Source organism: Hippichthys cyanospilos, chromosome 12 (genome assembly GCF_059441005.1).
Source record: "Hippichthys cyanospilos isolate Australia breed blue-spotted pipefish chromosome 12, RoL_Hcya_1.0, whole genome shotgun sequence".
NCBI classification, from domain to species: domain Eukaryota; kingdom Metazoa; phylum Chordata; class Actinopteri; order Syngnathiformes; family Syngnathidae; genus Hippichthys; species Hippichthys cyanospilos.
This window is the reverse complement of record NC_142380.1, coordinates 4,959,882-4,980,280: the sequence shown is the minus strand read 5'-3', so window position 1 is coordinate 4,980,280 and position 20,399 is coordinate 4,959,882. Positions and strand designations below refer to the sequence as shown.

Sequence of the window (20,399 nt, the reverse complement as noted above, 5' to 3'; positions counted from 1 at the left end):
AAAAGAATTATCCATAAAAAATTCTAAATTCACCTAAAAATGTATCATTCTTAACATTGACAAAAGAAAAAAGTCAAACAAACTTCTTACAGCGTTTCTACGGGTTACAGCTCATTGTGAAGCTGAAAAAAATACTTTTAAGTGCATCAAAATGCCTGAAATAAAGAAAAAATACACTTATTTGATTGCATTTCTACTTCAGATGGCAAAAAAAAAACGTTTTCCGTGGGGTCCCTCATCACCTCGCACCCCCCCAGGGGGGCCCGTCCCATTATTTGAGAAGCATTGAACCAACCAAACGACTCTGTTCCTCAATAAATACAAATTAAATAAGTCATGGGCCAAATTATACCTCTAGTTTCTGACATATGATCGTCACATATTTACCTAGTTTTAAGATCAGATGCCAGTCACTGTTCCAAAGAGAGATCGGTAACAGCAAATGCTTGTTGTTTCCCCCGAAACGTTTTTAAAGTTGAAGAAAACTTGCAAATTGGATATTTTGGTGCGAACCTTGAAGTAGCATTTCGCGGGCCACATCAAATGATGCGGCGGGCCGGATTTGGCCCCCGGGCCTTGAGTTTGCCACCTGTGCATTACACCACCTTTCACTAACCCAGCGCTGCATTTAATGACTCCTACATGGACGCACATGAAAAAAAAAAATGACGTCAAAAAACATTAACACTAATATTAACGGAAACAAATGTCACTAATATAACGCGGTCGCTACACGAGCCCGATAAATTGTCTTAAAAGTGAGGACAAAGAACATACAAGCGATATTGACCTTTGCACGCCGAACATGAGGTCATCCTGGGACACTTCAAAGATTCCGCTATGCGAAATAAAATGTTGAGGGTGTCATGTCACGAATCTTGCTTTCGATGCAAATAAGAGCTCGCTGAAACCCGCCGGGTCCCCAGCTCAAGATTTATATCTCAACATTTTATTTCCCAGGAGCGGAGGCAAGATGATCATTCATATCCGTGAAGAGGGTGAGGAGGAGGAAAGTGAAGAGGGGGGAGATACAGCTCGGAATTTGCTTGCTTTTTTAATGCTGTGACAGAAGCAGCGAATTTTTATTTTCAAATTAAGAACAAATGAATTGGAACATGAAGGAACCTATTTTTAAAATGTTTTATAGGGATTTTTTTGCAGAACCGAGAGTTGGAAATAAAACCAATGATGTTACTTCATCCATCTTCCGGAGTTTCTGAATAAATTATGAGATACCACAACAAACGTTTGATGAAGTTGACTCCTAAAAAGGGCATATGTTGGGACTTACAATTTTGACCTTTGTGGGCAAATGTGTCTCTAATTGCAAATATACTTAAATTTAATTACAAAAATAAAAATCAAACAACCAGATGCCGTTTTTTTGTGTTTTCCAGGTCTGGTTTAGCCAACAAAACAAGTTCCATTAGCCACATGACTACAAGTCCCATGATGCATTTCACCAATGCAGCATTTCTATCGCAGCAGGAAGCGGAAGACGAAGAAAACAGTGAGAACAAAACAAAGACTTCCTGGAAGCTTTCAGGCTGTGGCACCAGGATCCCAAACATGTCCGCAAACAAATGAAGAAGAATGACCAATGGTCAATCGCCGATGTCGGGACACAAATAGACAGACAATGGACACGAGGGATCGGTCGCCCGTTTGGAACCCGGACGCGCGTCCTCGATGTCTTTGCGGCGAAGTTGAAGCCGAGTTGAAGGACGGCACAAGTGGCGGCGGCCAATCGGCCGGCGCCGCCGCCCGAGCTTAATTAACAAGCTGGCCTCTGTCTAATTAGTCAGCTGGCCAAAGGCGGCCGGCCGGGAACGTGGAGGTCATAGGAGGCGACAAAACCAACCAGAGAATGTTGAGATGAAGATGAAGATGATGAGGTTCCGTGATAAGAATGTGCATGGAGATGGTATATGTGGGGAAAAGAACAAATTTCATGATGAAAATGATGAAGATGATAATGAGAATTTCAATCATGATGAAGATAGGGCTGCTGCTGATGATGATGATTTTGATATGATGCTGCTGATGAGGTTGATGAACATGATGAGAGGCCCATGAGGATGACATGTTGACGATTATAATGAGGATAATAAGGTTGATGATGAAGGTGAGGAAGAAGATGTCAATAATGAAGATGATGATGATACTGATGATGAGGTTCCATGATAATGCGTATGAAAATGGTATATGTGAGGAAAACAAATTTGAAGATGAAAATGATGAAGACTATTATAAGGCAAATAAAGGTGATGAGATGATGGCAATGATGATGAGATTGATGAACATGATAAATGTGATGAGAGGCCAATGAGGATGATGTGTTGAAGACACTAATGAAGATGATAAAGTTAATGATAAAGGTGAGGAAGATGATGTCAAAGATGAAGTAGATTCATTTGTTGATCATTATGAGAAACATGATAATGAACATGATAAAGATGATGAGGTTGATGAAAATGGTGAAGAAAATGAGGTCAGTGATGTCGATGAATTTCTTGATGATGATAATGATGGCGAATGATGAAGACGATAACGTTGTTGAGCATGATGATAAAGATGATAATTATGATGATTGAGGCTGATGATGAAAATGAGGAAGATGAGTTTAATGACGAGTATGATGTGATGAGGTTGATGAGGGTGACATGTTGATGATAACGCTCATAATGATGCTGAGGAAGATGATGTCAAGGATGAAGTAGATGAATCTGATGACGATTGTGAATGATGAAGATGAGGTTGATGACCATGATGATAAAGATTATGAAGATGATGTGAAGGTGAAGCAGATGAGGATGTTGATGATACTGATAAGGATGCAGATGATCAGACTGATGATGATGATGAGGAAGATGATGTCAATGAATCTCATGATGATTGTGAATGAGGAAGACGTTTATGAAGATGATAAAGGTGAACAATGATGACAAAAATCGAGGTGAAGAACATGAGGAGGCTGATAAAAATGATGATGCTTTGATGATATTAATAAGTATGATGTGGCAGATGATGTCAATAATGATAATGATGGTGACAAAGATGATGATGATGTGTTGACGATACCGATAAGGACGAAGATGCTGATGAAAATTACGATCACGTTGAGGTTGAGGATTATGGTGATGATGTTGATGAAGATGACGTGTTGATGATGATGATGAGGCGGATGAAAGTGATGATGCTGATGAAGATGACGTGTTGACGATGCTGATAAGAATGAAGCTGATGATGCTGCTGCTGCTGCTTCCACCTTTTTTTTGGTTATGAGGCATTTTTAGATGCGGTTGCTAGGCAACTGAAACTCTTTAGTGTACACCACTGTCATCCTGCGTGATGTGTACACACACACCAATACACACACTCAGGCTAACATGTTAAACTGATGTTAGCGTGTTTCATGACGCAATGTGCCACACAGCGCCATGTATGCGCTTGTGTGTCATGTGTGTGTGTGTGTGTGTGTGTGTGTGTGTGTGTGTAAGTGTGCGCGCGTGCGTGTGCATGTGTGTGTGTGTAGGACCCGACAAGATAAGAGGAGATCCAAAAGGGGGAGCATCTGCTCCCCCAAACCCCGCTCGCCCATCCCGGCAGGTAACCACGGCAACGAGTCTGGCGGTTGCCGCGGCAACGGTGCGCTCCAGATGCCAGCGGGGAGCTCATCAGGTGCAAAGTGCTTGTCAAAGCAAAGCAATGAGCGAGCGAAGTGAAATGTGCGTCTGCAAAAAAAAGATAACGCGCGACAATGACAACATGGCGACGCCCACTCTGTCAACACGCTAACTGCACAACACAACGCGCCTCAAAACACACGCGGGAAAATTCCAAGTATGCTTTCTGAAAAGTTCTGTGTAGCGCTAGGGCGAGTGTTTTTTTTTTTTCTTTTTTTTTCCATTCACGTTTATTACCCCAGCCTATATGGAGCACTAGAATATTTTGGGCATTTTGTACAAGCCAGAAAGTTGAGTAAAATGTATTGAAATATGGTGTTGGTCCTTTCTGACTCATAATCAAGTTATTTTTAACCTTTATTCATCAAAATCACAAATATTGCCTGTTAATGTGCAAAGTGTTGAACCCTTGTGGCGTTATGTTACAAATTATGGAAAATCCTTTGATTTTTTTTCATGATATCATAAAAGAATCAATGAAAAAAAACACTAGAGAGCTGAAATTTCCAGCAAATGATTAAAACAAATTCCAAAATGCAACGATTCTGACATTTCTATGTGATTGCAGCTGGACGTGTGAGATTTTGTGCACAAAAATAATCATCGTCCAAATTTGGGACCATATAAAAGCATTATAATTACAATTTTTGAGATGCATTTTAATAGGATTTGTGACATTGATTTTCCTGCGATATTTGCAACATTGCGTTGAGCGGCGCTCAAACTATATCAGCCAACTAAAAAATCTTTGTTGACATGTGTTTCACCTCAAGACAGTAGGTGGCGGTAGAGACCAGTTAATGGCTATGTCTTAAAGTGTCATTGTCACTTTGTAAGGCTACAAAAACAGACCATACCATTTTTCGTGGGTGTTAATAATCTTAACCTACACATGCATGGATAGAACTGATGCCTCTGAGCAATTTGATTGGTCGAAGGAAAAAAAACAAAACCTAATTACCACGCCTTTAAAAGCATTTACAAAAATAGTAAAAAACGCCATGTGTATAGTTTGCAAAGTGTGTGCATAAGGATTAATATATGATTTTTGTGCGTGTGTGTATGTTATGTATGTCTTGTATCTGTGCATGTATGTTGTTTACAGGTGTGTTTTTGTGAAAAGCATGCTGGTCTGCGGGAGGTTTTCCCACTCAAATTCATTTTTTTAATTCCCTCACTACCGTGATGGGTACAGTACATCAAAAATCCATTTCAAACGGCAGCCAATCAGTTAACAGTCGATTTCTCATAAACAGCCCTCGATGAGCCATTTATATGGTTTCATAGTCATAAAGACCCTCCGAGGGAAGCGAAAACCACAATCTGGCCTGTGATTAAACCGGCTTTTAGCACAGAGGATTTCCATGGCGAAGTCGACATGCAAACTGTGAGGCGGACGCGCTCGGCGAGCAAGTAGATGAGGGAGCGATTGGCACGATACGAATACGATTTTGCGTAGTGTGCATTTGGTGTTGTGGTTGGACGGCGGCGGAACGGAGGAGCCGCGCTGTGTGTTCTCCAAATGTAATTATCCCTCAAAGGAAGGACGGCGCTAAGAGCGCCATCCATCATCCGGGCTCGGTCACGCGCCTCCAACCGCTAACGTCCCGCCGCTGTTCCTCTCTATCGCAAACGGATTGGAAAATATTTATTTATAGTCGTGTCGTCTGCCCCGCCTTCACGCTGACCTCATTCGGGTGTTGTTTGTCTTTTTTTTTAAGGGGGGCAACCCTCGCGTGACGTTTGATTGAAAATGGAAGCCAAGAGCGGCAATAGATTCCGAACTTATTGGGAGTTATTACAAAAAAAAAACTTCCCGATTCAAGACTTTTTCAGTGTGCCGCACTAAATAGATGTCTGCAACTACTGTATTTTTTTTTTTAAACAGTGAGTTGTTGCAAGTACAGTAGAATGGAGAGAGCAGGAAGAGTGAGCAGAGTGAGAATTGAAGGTTGCTGTGGAAGAAAACTTGGCGGTCAAGAAGCAATCGGGAGAGGAGGAGGATAAAGGGAATGAAGAAGGAAATGAAAAAACAGAATTAATGATGAAAACAAAGCAGGGAAATAGTTGCCATCGGGAATTTGCGGAAAAAGTATTTAGTGGACCATATCATCAAACGTGGAATGACCCAGAGGGACGACTCGATTTCGATTAAGTTTTTTTTCATTTTATTATTATTTTTATCATTATATTATCTCTCAATTTCTATTTGTTGGGAAAAGATGTTGATTCAGAAGCACTGTTTTCATGTGTTTACAGTGCATACATTAACTCTTTCAGTGCCAGGCGTTATCAGAAAAGGAAAACCCTAGGAGGCGCGTATATTTAGCATTTTCACTCTTCTTTCAAGGCCAACAGAATATTGTGTGCTATGTTGATTTAAAAGAATGATTCCTAACTTAAAATTGCAAATATCTTTGTTGTATGTGTGGAAACACTGCCATCCAATGGTCATGGTTAATACTACAGTGCTCAATTGGCTTATTTTAGGGAAGCATTAGTCAAGGTTGTCAGCTACCCTTCATAAAAAATGCATTTGATGAAAATGTTCTGATTATTGTTATTAATATTTTAAAAGATGAGAATTCTCATCCATGGTACTGAAAGAGTTAAACATCGTGAAAAAAATCAAAACTTTATCCCTGTATGACCCCAACCTGGCATAGAATATTTTGTCCTCAGAGAAAGTATAAGCCATATTTGTTTTTCATTCTGTATTTTTTTTTAGTAATAATTTGTGTCATGTTCCAAATAATTTGCTCTTAATTTGAAAGGAAATTAGTACTCTTTTTTTGTCAGGACATTTATAAGGATTACATTAGATTTACTCATAAAATTAGTACTCCTTTTTTGTCAGGACATTTAAAAGGATTAAATTAGATTTACTAATAAAATCTCATTTATTTATTTTTTTCCCCCAATAAATTCAACGGGTATAACCACGCCAGTTTTCGTTCAGATGGCAAATTTTCTAATGAATGCAACTGCAAACTTTGCGAAGTTTATCAAGTGCAAAAGCTCAAAGCTGTATTTGTCCTCGGACTAATAACGATGACGAACGATGGGGCCTTGTGCCATAAAAAGAAGCTTGGCAATGAGTCCATTGCCTTTACAATTTATTTTTAATTGTTATTTTTAACAGGAAGTTGAAGTGAAAGTGACATCCTCACAATCACTGGGGCACAGAAAAAAAAGTGCTTGTCCCGTCAAAAACGGGAACATTGGTGTCTTTGCAAATAAATCCAACTTGTGGTGTCAGCATTTCCTCTGATGTCACCCCCCCCCCCCCCCCCGCTGCTGACCCCCTCTCCCCTGCCCCCTACCGTGTCCTCTGTCGCCCTTCGGACCCCCCCCCAGAGCCTGCAGCGCTGACGTCGATTTGTCTTAAAAAAAAAACAACACAAGTGTGTTAAATATCATCCGCGCTGACTTTGAAAAGAGAAGCAGGAAGCTCTCGGTGGGCCACCGCCATTTTGGGGGACTTAAACGATGGTTTACGGTGGAAAATCAACTTTTTAATGTGCAACACGAGAAGCAAATTCCGCGTTGGGAGCGCGCCATTTCAGCATCAAGACAAATAAATTATTTTATACAAAAACACTAAGGACGTCTAATTTTTTCACTTCCGACACAGCAAAAATGTCCGATAATGATATTGATCCAATATGATATCAGCATGAATGAAACTGTCACAGAAGAAAACTGTTTTAGATAATTACTTCATTTTGCAAATAAGCCCGAGCACTACAAATAAGCAACAGGTGAGCTGGAGTAGAGTGGAGAGAGCAGGAAGAGTGAGCATAGTGAGAATCAGAGAAGGCAATGGACGAAAACTTGGAGGGCAAAGGAAAGGAAGAAACAGGACAGGGTTGTCCAAAATATGGCCCAGGGTACATATGTGGCCCCACGTTTAAGCACCTGTGACATTTACTAAAAATGACATTTTCGACTATTAAAACTAGTGCTCCTACAAATTAAAATCTGGGTCTCCCCCAAAGTCGTCAATGCAGATCAACAGATTATTAAAAATAGCAAAAAAATACCAATTTTACAAAGGTTTGAAGAGTTAAGCAAAACTCATTTGCTTTTGCAAAGAACTACCAACTTTTGCAATTTTGTTCCATTTTTTCCGAATTAGTGTGAAGCGTTTGTCAGCAATCGCCGATAATTACAAGAAAATATCCTTCAGCAATCTGAAAAAAAAGTAAAAAATGTAAAAAATAAAGTGCCTTTCTGCACTTCCGTCCCACTGTCACACTGCCGACGAACATAAAAACGACCCCCATAATAATTTGACAAAAACGCAGAAAAGAATTCAGGTAAATTATAATGAAATCAAATCACTTTGCTTGGACATAAAATGATTTGAATCTCTCACTAATTCAAATACGCTCTTGGAAACAACGCTTGATTGATCGCTCAATGAAGATTTTGGCGAGGCGAGGTCTGTCTCCTTTCAACTAAGTAAGTACAAAGCAATCAGTCCGCCTCCTCCGGCAGCCAATCAGAGATTTTCTGGCGTCCAGGAAGCAGGAAGCATTCCACGAGGGCAGGAAGCGAAGACCAGGCTCCATTAGGAAGGCTTTTTTTTTTTTTTTCGTGAGTTGAGGGGATGAATAAATAATGAGCGTGGTTCACGCAGGAGTGCACAGTCAGCGGCCGGCGACTTCACCGGGTGGGGAGTCGGGAAATTTGATGCCGATCACGCTCGCCGAAGACCCGAACGCAAGCGGCCGTGTCCTCTGCGGCTTCGCGTGGCTTTTACAAAATGATTCCTAGCAAGATTTTAAGACACAGACTGCTGCTAAATAAACGGGATGTTTGATGCTTTAATTCACTGCTTCTCAAATGGGGGGGGGGGGCGTGGCTGACTGAATGATTCTGGCTGTTTGGTAATTTTATTTTATTTTTTTCCGTTTTCGACTAACCTGTACAAACGCTGTAAAAGTAGTTAAATTTGTTGAAAGTTGATTTTTTTAGTGCGTTTTTCACAATTCTAGGTGTACAATTTTTATAGATTCTATTTGTAGTTGGTGCGACGAGTGGGGGTGGAGAGAAACAAAGAGTTTCTCCTTCCTATGGGGAGTTTTGCGAAAAAATAATTAAGAAGCAGTGCCCCAAGGGTACATGAAAGGACTTCAGAGGGTTTTTGAGATTTTATAGGGTTTCTGCAGGTATCAGAAAATCTTATTTAATGCTTTTTAATGCCATGATAGGAAAATGATGTTATTTTCAAATTAAGACCAAATTAATTGGAACATGAAATAACTTTATGCCAAATTATGTTATGGTTCCTCCTTTGTTAATTTTGTTAAATTTCATCAGGATTATCAATAGGGGAACCTCTCAAATCTTGAAAATGAGCACATTTGTACATAAATCAATTTAAAGGAAAAAGATTTGATGGAAAACAATTGTTTTGAGCGTAAAAAAGTTAACTTCTTCGGGAAAGACATTTTTAAAACGAATACTAATGCAAAAAAGAAAAAGACGAATCCCAAATGAATGCGAGGCCAGCGAGTGGTTTTGGGGGTCTTTTACAAAAAGCAGATCTCCTTTCTGCAGCCAGTAAGTTCATCCTCCTCAGGGTCTTGCCGACCCCCTCCCAGCAGCCCCCTCCCCATCCATCAGCCATTGATCGCCTTCGTGAAGATCAAATTGTCAGGCCTTGATGGGAGCCATTACGTGCACGTTACACGCATGTGCAAATGATCCCCTCAAAACATCCTTCCACTTCCACCAACGCTACTACAACTACGCCACTATTATTATGACTCATTTTTGAAATGAGCGTTCGGAAATTACCAGGATATAAAAAACTTAAAAAAAAATTAAAACTAAACAATCTGACGTCAAATGATTCGGCTTAAAGAGATAATGGCATCAATGAGGCTAAATTTGACAAGCTAGGCGTGAAATAATTGACCACAAAATGAATTAATGCAGTGCTTCTCAGTTATATTTTGCCAAGCCCCCCCTAGGAAAGAGAGACATTTTCACCCCCCCCCCCCCCCCCCCCCCCACACACACACACACACACTCAATGCGCTGACTATAAATTCAAGATTCAAGAGTTTATAAATTCAAGATTCAAGAGTTTAATTGCCATATGCATAGCAATACCACAAAATGAAATTCTTCTTCCGTTCACTTCTCCGAGCAGACTACATTCCATAATCGAGCAAATAATAAGGTAGGCAATAGGATTATTATCTAAAAAAAAAGTATAAGCATACCTAATCCTGTATTCTCTTTAACATGAACAAATATGAATATAAATCAACAACGGTTATTTTTTACAACGTTTATACACGTTATAGCTTAGTCTAAAACAGAAAAAAATACCCAAAAGTGCATCAAAGTGCCTAAAACTAAAAAAAGTTATTGACTTGCAAATGTTGTAAACTGGCCGCTAGCGCCACCTGGTGGTTTTGGGGGTGTCAACACTAAAATTTCTATTGTGCCCCTCTCGCGAGTTGCCGTTGAAAAGGATTAATGCAAAAATCGGGGGAGATGTATGATAAAACATTGGGTTTTCAATATGTCCAAAATGAACAATATTTCCAATTTTTAATGGCAGTAAATGAGCCTGACATGGGCGACATTTTAACACCTATAGGGTGTACCTCTTGACCTCCCATGTTTAGAAGGTTTTGACAATCTATACAATATTTTAGCCACTTAGTGTTTTTTTTTGTACTCCAATGTTTCCAATTTCCAATGTTTAATGGCAGTAAATGAACCTGACATGGGCTCCATTTTAACACCTATAGGGTGTACCTCTTGACCTCCCATGTTTAGAAGGTTTTGACAATCTATACAATATTTTAGCCACTTAGTGTTTTTTTTTGTACTCCAATGTTTCCAATTTCCAATGTTTAATGGCAGTAAATGAACCTGACATGGGCTCCATTTTAACACCTATAGGGTGTACCTCTTGACCTCCCATATTTAGAAGATTTGACAATCTATACAAAATTTTAGCCACTTAGTGTTTTTTTTGTACTCCAATGTTTCCAATTTCCAATGTTTAATGGCAGTAAATGAACCTGACATGGGCTCCATTTTAACACCTATAGGGTGTACCTCTTGGCCTCCCATATTTAGAAGGTTTTGACAATCTATGCAATATTTTAGCCACCTAGTGTTTTTTGGTTTGCTTTTCCTTTTGATATCACGCATCAAAAACATCAAAAAGCCCGAATCGTGTCCAAATATCCCCCAGTGGTTAAACGAGTGTGCATCCTGTGATAAATAATACAAACTAAGTATGTCTTCTTAAGAGCAATACTAATAAAGCATGTCTTTTCTGAGTAGTAATAACAATAAAGCACGTACCTCTTCTGGTAGCTAACACCAATCCCGATAATATACGAGGTTGTGTATGCGCGTTAATGTGGCCCCGGCGCTTCGCGCTAGCTGATTTACGCCGCTCGAATATATGCGCAAGAATGTCGTGGCGATGCGAGGTCTCGGCACAGGTCCTCCATCTCGCCGTAAAAGCGCACTCATGATTCACCTTTAATCAGACTCTCCAGTCGTCATCTTGTGACTCCGCTTCCCACAATACGGCCGTTCCGGATGCGCTACTAGCTTGTTTATTAGCCAGTAGATTCAAAGCGAGTCACATGACTTAGTCGATTTAAAGAGTCAGATGACTTGATTTACAGGGAGTCCAGTTACTCTGTCAATTAAAAGAGTCGTTTGAATTGGTCTAGTTAAAGTAGTCCATTTAAAGCGAGAGGCATGACTTAGTCGGATTAAAGAGTCTAATTACTAAAAGGGAGTCACATGACCTAGTCCAGACGTTCTCAAATGGGGTACATAAAGTGCGTAAAGTCACTTCAGGTTTAACAGTTTTTGCAGGTATCTGCAAATTTAATTCAATGCTTTTAAATACAGTGAGAAGAAAAGTACAGTTGTCTTTTCAAAGTAAGAGCAAGTGAATTGGAACTTTAAGCATATTATTGCTAAATTATGGTATGGTGACGTTTTTAATGCCTGTCTGGATACAGATTGTCATTAGAAATGTAATTTTCTGACAAACAAGCTAGAAACAGAACAGATGATGTTCCGTGATCTATCTTCTGGAGATGCCGAATAAAATATGCCTCGAGATACCGCTATAATTTTAGCTCCAAACTTGAATGAACCAGATGTCAGATTTTAACAGAATTTCTGCAGGTATTTGCAAAATTAATTTGAATACTTTTGAATTCTATAAGAGCGCTTACTAGCATCTCCTAGCATGTGCAACAACGTGGCTAATTTAGCCAAAATTCGCAAGTTTACTCTCATGGCTAACTATTTATTAGCATACTCATCATTGTGACATATCTATTCTAGGAGCGCGCTTACTAGCATCTCCTAGCATGTGTAACAACGTGGCTAATTTAGCCAACATTTGCAAGTTTATCTTCATGGCTAACCGTTTATTAGCATACTTAGCATTGTGACTTATATCTACTGTATGAGCGTGCTTACTAGCATCTAGCATGTGGAACAAAGTGGCTAATTTAGCCAACATTTGCAAGTTTATCTTCATGGCTAACCGTTTATTGGCATACTTAGCATTGTGACTTATATCTACTGTATGATCGTGCTTACTAGCATCTAGCATGTGGAACAACGTGGATAAATTAGTCAAAATTCGCAAGTTTACTCTCATGGCTGTTTATTAGCATACTTAACATTGTGACATATCTATTCTATGAGCGTGCTTACTAGCATCTCCGAGCATGTGCAACAACGTGGCTAATTTAGCCTCATGGCTAACCGTTTATTAGCATAATTATGTGATTTATAAGTTTATTAGCATGTTAAGTAATATACGCACTATTAATGGTATGTGTTTTGTAGAAGCTACGTGTTTCAAGGCGAGTGTTACAGCTCTAAATTGTAGCCCGAAATGTCATTCGTCGTTTTAGCTTCTCGGCAGGTTCTCCTTCCTGCCGCATTAGCACGTAGCTCGCTAATGTGCCAGCCGACCACCTAGAGACAAACATAAGTGCCTTTCGACAGCCGCCAGCATTCCGGTCGGCGCCACTTCCGAGACGACTCCCGACGGGGACGTAAAAAAAATATACATAACGTGTAAAAACCAGCTAATCGCCTCCATCGATCTGGAAGTGTCAAGCGTGACAAACGAATGGCAGCCCGCCGTTGCCCGTATTTCATTTCTGTACGTTTGATTAGCCGCCGCTAACGACTTTCACGTTACGTTAAATGACCGCAAAGTAACCGCTAACGATGCTCTTAAACACCGGCGCCACTTCCCCCAACGCTCACATTGACCAAGGGTGTCTTAAGTACACATGATGGAAGCACCCTCAAAATCACGTGGTCATGTGGTCAATTTCCTGAAGGGCGTCCATTTTGGCCACAAAGCTCTTTGAGTGCATAAAAAGTGTTTGAAGCAGGAAGAAATTCCTGCGGAGCGCAATAAAGATCAAGGCCCTCGCCAGGCCTGGCGTCAGCTGATTCTCCGTCCAATCACAAGCTCCTCCGGGAACGCCGCGCCCTCCCCGTGACCCCCCCACCACAATCCCCGGGGCGGTTGAATGCCATCCAGGAGGTGGACGATTGGCTCATTACTGACAAGCCCGCCCATCCCGCTTGTCAATCATACTCATGGACGAAAACATGTGACTCTTGAATTGACTCATTTTAAATCAGTCATGTGACACTTAAAACAAAGTCAAGTGACTATTGAATAATTTAAAACCAACTAGATGAGTCATTTTAAATGTGTTCAAATTTTATTTGCGCTAGCGGCCAACGCATGACATTTGCAAGCCTTTCAATGACTTCCATGGTTGGCTTAGCCTGGACTCCCATAATGCAAAAGTCTTCAAAAGTCGTAACACTGTAATTATGACAAATATTCCCATTTCAATTTCATAAATATATATTTAAAAAAAACACTGTACTATAGTTACTTTTGCTATTATCGATTACCCGTAAGTCCGACACAAATCAGAGCGCTGTGTGAAGATGAAGGCTCGGAACAAAATGGACAAGCGGTGCCGTGGGAATTACGGGACGGCGTCCGTTGAAAGGTCGCCGCCGTTCACAGAAGCGCACGCACCGCGCCATATTTTCCAACCCAGTTTGCGAAACGTAAAGAATCAATCGGTAATGTTGATATCTTGTGATTGTCAGTTGTCTCAGCGCCACTCTAATGACGATGATGTCACGCGTTGGCTGACAAACCACGATGACAGCCACACATATGGGGCGGCCATATTGGAAGGATCGGACGCCAGAGGCACGCCGACGGCTGACTCACCGAGTGTCATTCCTCGCTCGCCTTTGACTGGCGTTTGCCTGTTAGACGGCGACGATTGTTTTCCACGCGCCAATGCGCCGTGGCAACCTCTTTTCCATTATATACCCACTGGGAAATATAACCATCACAAAGCAAAAAATAAAGACTGATAAAATGTGCATCCCTATAAAACTTTACATAATATAGACAACATTTTGCACAGGGCTCACTATATTTTATCAATAAGTATTGTTTCATGTTCCAATTAATTTGCTCTTAATTTGAAAAGAAGCTGCACTGTTCTTTTTAGGAATCGGAAAAGCATTATATCCGATTTGCTGATTCCCTGTTCAAATCTCACGTTCCCCTATTTTAGTTGGCAAAACTGCTATGTTGCGTTGAATTATCCCCGCATGCTGTAGACCCTTTCACGCAAAATTAAAGAGAAAATAGCAAACGTCTTAATGTTGCATTCAATGACATCACGGTGAAATCATCCAGGAGATTAGACGCCACCCCACCATTAAAGGTGGTCACCCCATTATGTTCCCCAAATAAGAACATGTTAAAAAATGAAATAATATTAAAAATAAGTCAATTAAAATATATCTATATTTAGATGAGCATTATCAAAACGTTCACCATGAGTAAAATTGTGTTGTCTGGTTAGTGATGTGACATGCGATTGATAGAGCAAAAGTGGGGCGCACCCTTCCATTGCCCGATAAAAAAAACAACTTTAATATTTTAGGGATAAAGCAGTCAATGAAGTTGGAACAACTTGATTTGTGGCAACAGCGCTAGCAATGTTAGCGTAACAAAGCAAGCAAGTTGTTTTTGTTTTTACTTGAATCTTTACACAATTAAAAATGACTTTTACTTGCATAAACTCTAATTTCTTTGCTGAAAACGTGGGAGAGTTTCACATAACATACACTCATAATTTGTTGGACTTTAGGATCGTCCTGATATAGTTTTACATTGCAGCCTGTAATATTGTCGAATTATGATATCGCTCCAATGTGGTATTATTAGGAACGATAGACGCTTTAATTTTATTTTTTTTTGTATGAAATTTTAGAAAAGTAACAGTCGCTATACAAAAATATTACCCATTTACTTACATCAGTTTACCTTAGACATGGGAAATTTAAAAATCCGGAAAAATAAAAAGTCAATAAAAACAAATGATCATCCAGAAATGGATAATAACAATTTTAGTTTACTTCAGTACATTCAAATAAGTCAAATTAACCGAAATATTAAGTCTGTCCCTTTTTGATCCATAATTTTTCGAGCGTATGTCAGTGATTCGCCAATGAAGGTAAGTGTTCCCCCAGTGAATGTGTGAATACATGTGATTTCCACAGGGTTCCTGAAGGTATCAGCAAATCTAATTTAAGGCATTTTAATGCCTTGACAGGAATAGCATAACTTTCTTTTCAAATTAAGAGCAAATGAATTGGAACTTGATTCAACGCATTGCTAAATTGTGCTGTCCTTTGTTTGTATGCATTTATTGTGTAATTTTATGAGGAAGAACCTTGTCGTTGTTGATGCAATTGGCAGATGATAAACAATAGAAATATTACGCAATCTACCTTCCGGATTTGCCTGAAAAACTATGATTTTAGATGTAGACAGGTGTAGTCCGATTTTCGATCTAATTTTCTATCAGGTTGCGAGACCCCTGTTGAATTGCGCAAGTTGGACTTGAGAGCCGGCCTAACTTCACGGGTCACGGGTGGGATTACTCACACGAAGGCGTGGTAGAGGAGCGCCCATCCTCGGGGTCTCTCCAGCGCGTCATAGATGAGGTTCTGAATCCTCCTTTTGCGGGCGTTATTCCTCTTGGCCGGCCGGCTGTAGTTCAGGGGGGTCTTGGCCAGGAGCCCGATGGCCGTGCCCTGCGACCCCCGCTTGTAGTCCGTCGTCGTCGCTGCCAACAGGGCGCCATCCTTGTCCCCCCCCACTTCAGCCTGCGGGTCCGGGGGGTCCTTCTTACGGTCCTCTGAGCCGCTCGCTGCGCTCCTGGACCGCAGTCCCATGGTCAGTGCTGCTTGCCCGGGTCGGGCCGCATGCCATGGTCCGGTTCGGTCCGGGTGACCCCCCACCCGCCCCGTGCCCTCAGCCTGGGGTCATTTAAGGATGCCGGGATGAGAGGAGGTGCCGGGAAGCGGGGCTGCTGTGAAGACAAGAGAAAACGGCTTCATTTTTTAATTTTTTTTTACTTCTTGTTATTACAAACTCTGTAGTTATTTTTATTGTCTCAATCTGTGCTTTGAAAGATGTAAAATACAATTTAAAAATTCAGTGGTCCCTCACTATTCGCATATTAAAAAAAATCTACATAAAGCTCACCACTTGCATTGAAAATTATTACGAGCAGCATCCATTACCTTTTTTTTATTTTCTTATATAGGTAAAAAAAAAAAAACTGAAAAAAACGTGAATAGGTGAGTCGTGAGTATACGGGGGTCCACTGTATTATCAGTAGTACTTCGTATTAATACGCTTTCGATACGAAAGCAACACCTCAAAAGGCACGGCAGACAAAGACCTGGAAGCGCGCGTGCACTCACGCGCGCGCGCGTCTAACGATGAAAACATTTTGGTTGCTGTTATTTTATTTATTTTTTTTTGGAGGGGTGAGGGAAGGGAGGAAAAGACAAAGAAAGCAAGGCTCACCGGCGTGCATGGCTCGGCTTTCCCTGGCTTCCTGCCTCCATGCAGCCGCCGCCGCAACGACGACAACAAATAGAAGACGAACAAGAGGAAAAGGAGCAGGGTGGAGAGCAGCACCAGGACAAGAAGGAAGGAAGGAAGGAAGGAAGGAAGGAAGCGAGGCAGCGAGGAAGCGGCTCGATAGTGGAAGTGAAGCAGATCAGAGAGAGAGACGAGCAGCAACAGCGGCGGCGGCGTGCGCGTGCACGCAGCAACCAAGGATGCGTGCGCGCGCGGAGCCAACACGAGCAGGTACACCTGGTTCACCCAAAGAGGAGGACGCGCGCACGAGCGCGCGCCCGCTCCGTAGGAAAGAACAGACGCAGGTGGGCTAAAAAAAAAAGTCCGGACATCCATCACTCCGCTATCAATAAAGCTCACGCGGATTGATCGATTGCTTGATTGATTGGTAGTCAATTAGAGGGCGGTAAAACCCGGCCTGGATTTGCACAGCATGTCGTACTTAAACGTAAGACTTAATTGCTTTGTGGGGTAACTGACATAATGAATTACCCGGCATAACCTCGACCAAAATCCAATTCAAAACTATACTCAAAAGCACGTCCAAACCCCCAAAAAGAGGTCTGAACTTGTAAGGATCGGCCTAAATGTCCTCATTTTTCCAGAATGTCCTCACTATGTCTGTAAACAACTCACAGTGGTCCTAACAAGTCGTAAAGGAACACACACGCAAAGCACGCGATTGTGAATTGCTTTTTTGGGGGTGATTACACATTCAAAATGAAATAATCATCATAATAATAATAGACTTGGTGAAAAACGTTTGTAATTTGATCAAATTTGGGAATTTTTAAGAAACAAAAGTTTGTGTTTAAAAAAATATGGCGGCAGTAAAATCATAATCAAAGATATTCCATAATTCCATTGTCTTATTTTGCCTTATATATTTGTCCATCCGTCAAGTTAAAATATCATTTACTTCAATTATTTTTGTACCGTGGCCAATGGGGGAAAACGTGCTACAAACACAAGAAAAAATCTCAACACATTTTAAAAAAAACAGCAAAATCCAATCAACAAACAAAATAAAGCAAACTCAAAAGAAAACGTGCAAAAAAATAGTCAAAAACAGCTCCCAATTCAGAAAAATGCAAATGTTTTAAAAGAAAAATGCAGTCGCAAAAACATGTTCCAAACTTAAAACGAAAAAAAAGCAAAAAAAAAACAACCAAAACATCAAAAACAAGATTAATTCTAATCAATATTGTGTTTGTGAAAACCACCAGTTTTCATCCATCTTTCTGGCAGCCATTTTGATTCTTTCTGTCGACTGAACATAACATCACATGGCTCAGCTAATGACCAATCATGACTTAGCTTGTGAACGTCACATGCAAACTCAGAACACAGGTGAGTCGTGATTGGTTGTTATCTGAGCCCTTATTAACCGTGATGTCATTTTCAGCTGAAAGCAAACGGCAAAATGGCCGCCCAGAGAGGTTAACGTTGGATTTTGCTACTTGATTAATATTCCACAAACATAATATTAGCCAGAATGCCGTGTTTGGACTATGCATAAAATAAATCATAAGAAGAATATTTTCGACTTGACTTCCCCTTTAAATGTGTTTTTTTAAGTTAAATATAAACAACTTTTGACATGTGTTTCATCAATATCAATAAATTTCATGATTGCTTGACACTTAATTGAACTGCGGCGGGACAAACACCACGAGAGAAACAAAATCTGGAGGCCGACGTCGGCCCCGCGCTGACACGGCTCAGCTGACAGCTGTGATGTCATCGGCCCCGCCCCCTCGTTTTACAAGATTACGCCGCACTCCGAAAATAGATTGGCTGGACATCTCTGATGAGTCCACTTAATTGTCGCCACATGCAACTAATTAGCGCGGAGGAAATGTGCTCTTAAAGGCGACATGCGCTCATGTGGACCATTATGGAACGGTCCAAATTTTTCAGGGGGGGTAAAAGGCCTGAGCGGAGAACCTGCCAAGTGACTAGATTGTGAATTTTAAGTTTTTTTTGTTCAGAAAATAAACTATAGATGGAATCATGTGAAAAAGAAAAAAATCCTAAAACACAGCTGATTTATTTGTGCCCACTGATATTGGAGCGACTCTACCAAGTCCTAGTGTCCTCAGTAGAGGACATCCTGGCCTTTGCAATGATGTCACAATTAAGTTTGAGACAAAATGGACACAAAAATGGACAAACGAGGGTTGATGCCTCTGAACATTTTGAGGGGGTTGAAAGTAATTAAAAATTTATATTTGACAACGTTATGAATATCAGAGATTTGGGATGTAGAATGATATTTTTTGAGGAGGTGGTATTAGACCAGTATCGATATCAAATCGGATACCCTAAAAAAGTCTATTCATTGGTGACTTGTCCCTGTCCAATTTGACTGTAACAAGTTTTGCTCTGATTGACCGATAAGAGGACAAAAAAATGCTGACATCATCAAGTGCGTTGGCCCTTAAGGATATTTCCGAAATGCGATTGGTTAAAGAAAACATCCACGTACTGATCAGGAGAAATACTACCAAAAGACACCCCCTAAAAAAAGGACACCCCCAAAAAAAAAATCTGAGACTCAAAACAGATAAAAGAAACATAAACGGCTGGAGGGAGCCGATTGGTTGACACGATGAGAAGCTCTGATGAAGACAAAAAAAAAATGGAGTAGGAGGTGAGCTTGTATTTCTAGCTGAGCCCCAAAAAAAACTGCTGCGCTTGGCGGTTTTTCCACTGGACGTCTTCTTCTTCTTCTGCTTCCTGTTACACAAGAAGGAGCTCTCCGTGGGCCGCATGGGTTCTTCACACCCACCGGGAAACTCTCAGGGGTCTGCTCCATTTTTTTTTTACAGTAAAAAAAAAATCCCAAAAATATTTGTGATGTCAAACCACATCTCCTCACTGAGGAAAAAAAAAAAACAAAAATCAAAAAAGCTTCTGCCCTTGGCTGTGGTTTAGAGTGAGCAGAAGGGATGAAAGCAGGCAGAGGTGTGTGTGTGTGTGTGTGTGTGTTGGGGGGGGGGGGGGGGTGATACTCTCATGCTTTAAATTATTCATCCCAAAACAAGAGAGGGAGGTTAGAAGGGAGGAAAGGAGCATCTACAGGAAAGAATTTCATCGTCGCAGCCGCGCATTTGCTAGCTATGGTGGAGGCTCGCAGAAAAAAAAACAAAAAAAAACATATCCAGCTTCCAAGCACTGGATGTGGCAGGCCGTGGGTGGAAAGGGTCCTAACATCCCGACATTCATTCGCTGGTGTGTTTTGATCCAATTTCGCGTGCTGGAGGGATGGAGTCCCGATACTAAGTATCGGTTGTGGTTTCAAGGTATCGGTACTCGCCAGCGTAGCTGATACTCGTCTCGTGAAGAAAATGCTATATTGGAATATGGAGGTTTTTGTTTTTTGTTTTTTTTTTGTGAGAGCGGGGGTGTCAAAGGCACAAGTGGTATCGGTACTTAGTATCGGTTTCAGTGACTGTTCAATGAAAGTTGTGCGCCTGTACTGCTATCAGTGGTATTGAACCTTCCTAGCTTGCTCTGACCGAATAAATAAATGAGTTTTTAACATACTAATATGTTTGAATGTACATGGAGCCTAAAAGCTAATATTATAAAAAATTTTCACAACAATGCAACGGGATAGTGAGGTGTTCATTTACAAAACAAAAAACAAGAAAATTAACATTTTTGTGGTTTTATTTAAAGGGACAATGTGTAAAATT

At 40.7% G+C, this 20,399-nt stretch overlaps 1 protein-coding gene across 2 annotated transcripts in view; it reads right to left on the bottom strand.

Annotated features, from left to right (window-relative positions):
• The window catches only part of kcnq3 (potassium voltage-gated channel, KQT-like subfamily, member 3), a 29,677-nt gene extending 12,849 nt beyond the window's left edge, over positions 1-16,828 (bottom strand). Inside the window, exons 1-2 of one of the 2 annotated variants that reach the window (XM_088428764.1) lie at positions 16,642-16,828; positions 15,712-16,138 (exon numbers count right to left, since the gene is read on the bottom strand). In XM_088428764.1, coding sequence (XP_088284890.1) covers positions 15,712-16,001 — 290 coding nt within the window. In that variant the 5' untranslated portion in view covers positions 16,002-16,138; positions 16,642-16,828. The remainder of the gene's footprint in view (positions 1-15,711; positions 16,139-16,641) is intronic. The other variant, XM_088428765.1, reaches the window with a different exon arrangement.
• Between the last annotated feature and the right edge of the window lie 3,571 nt (positions 16,829-20,399).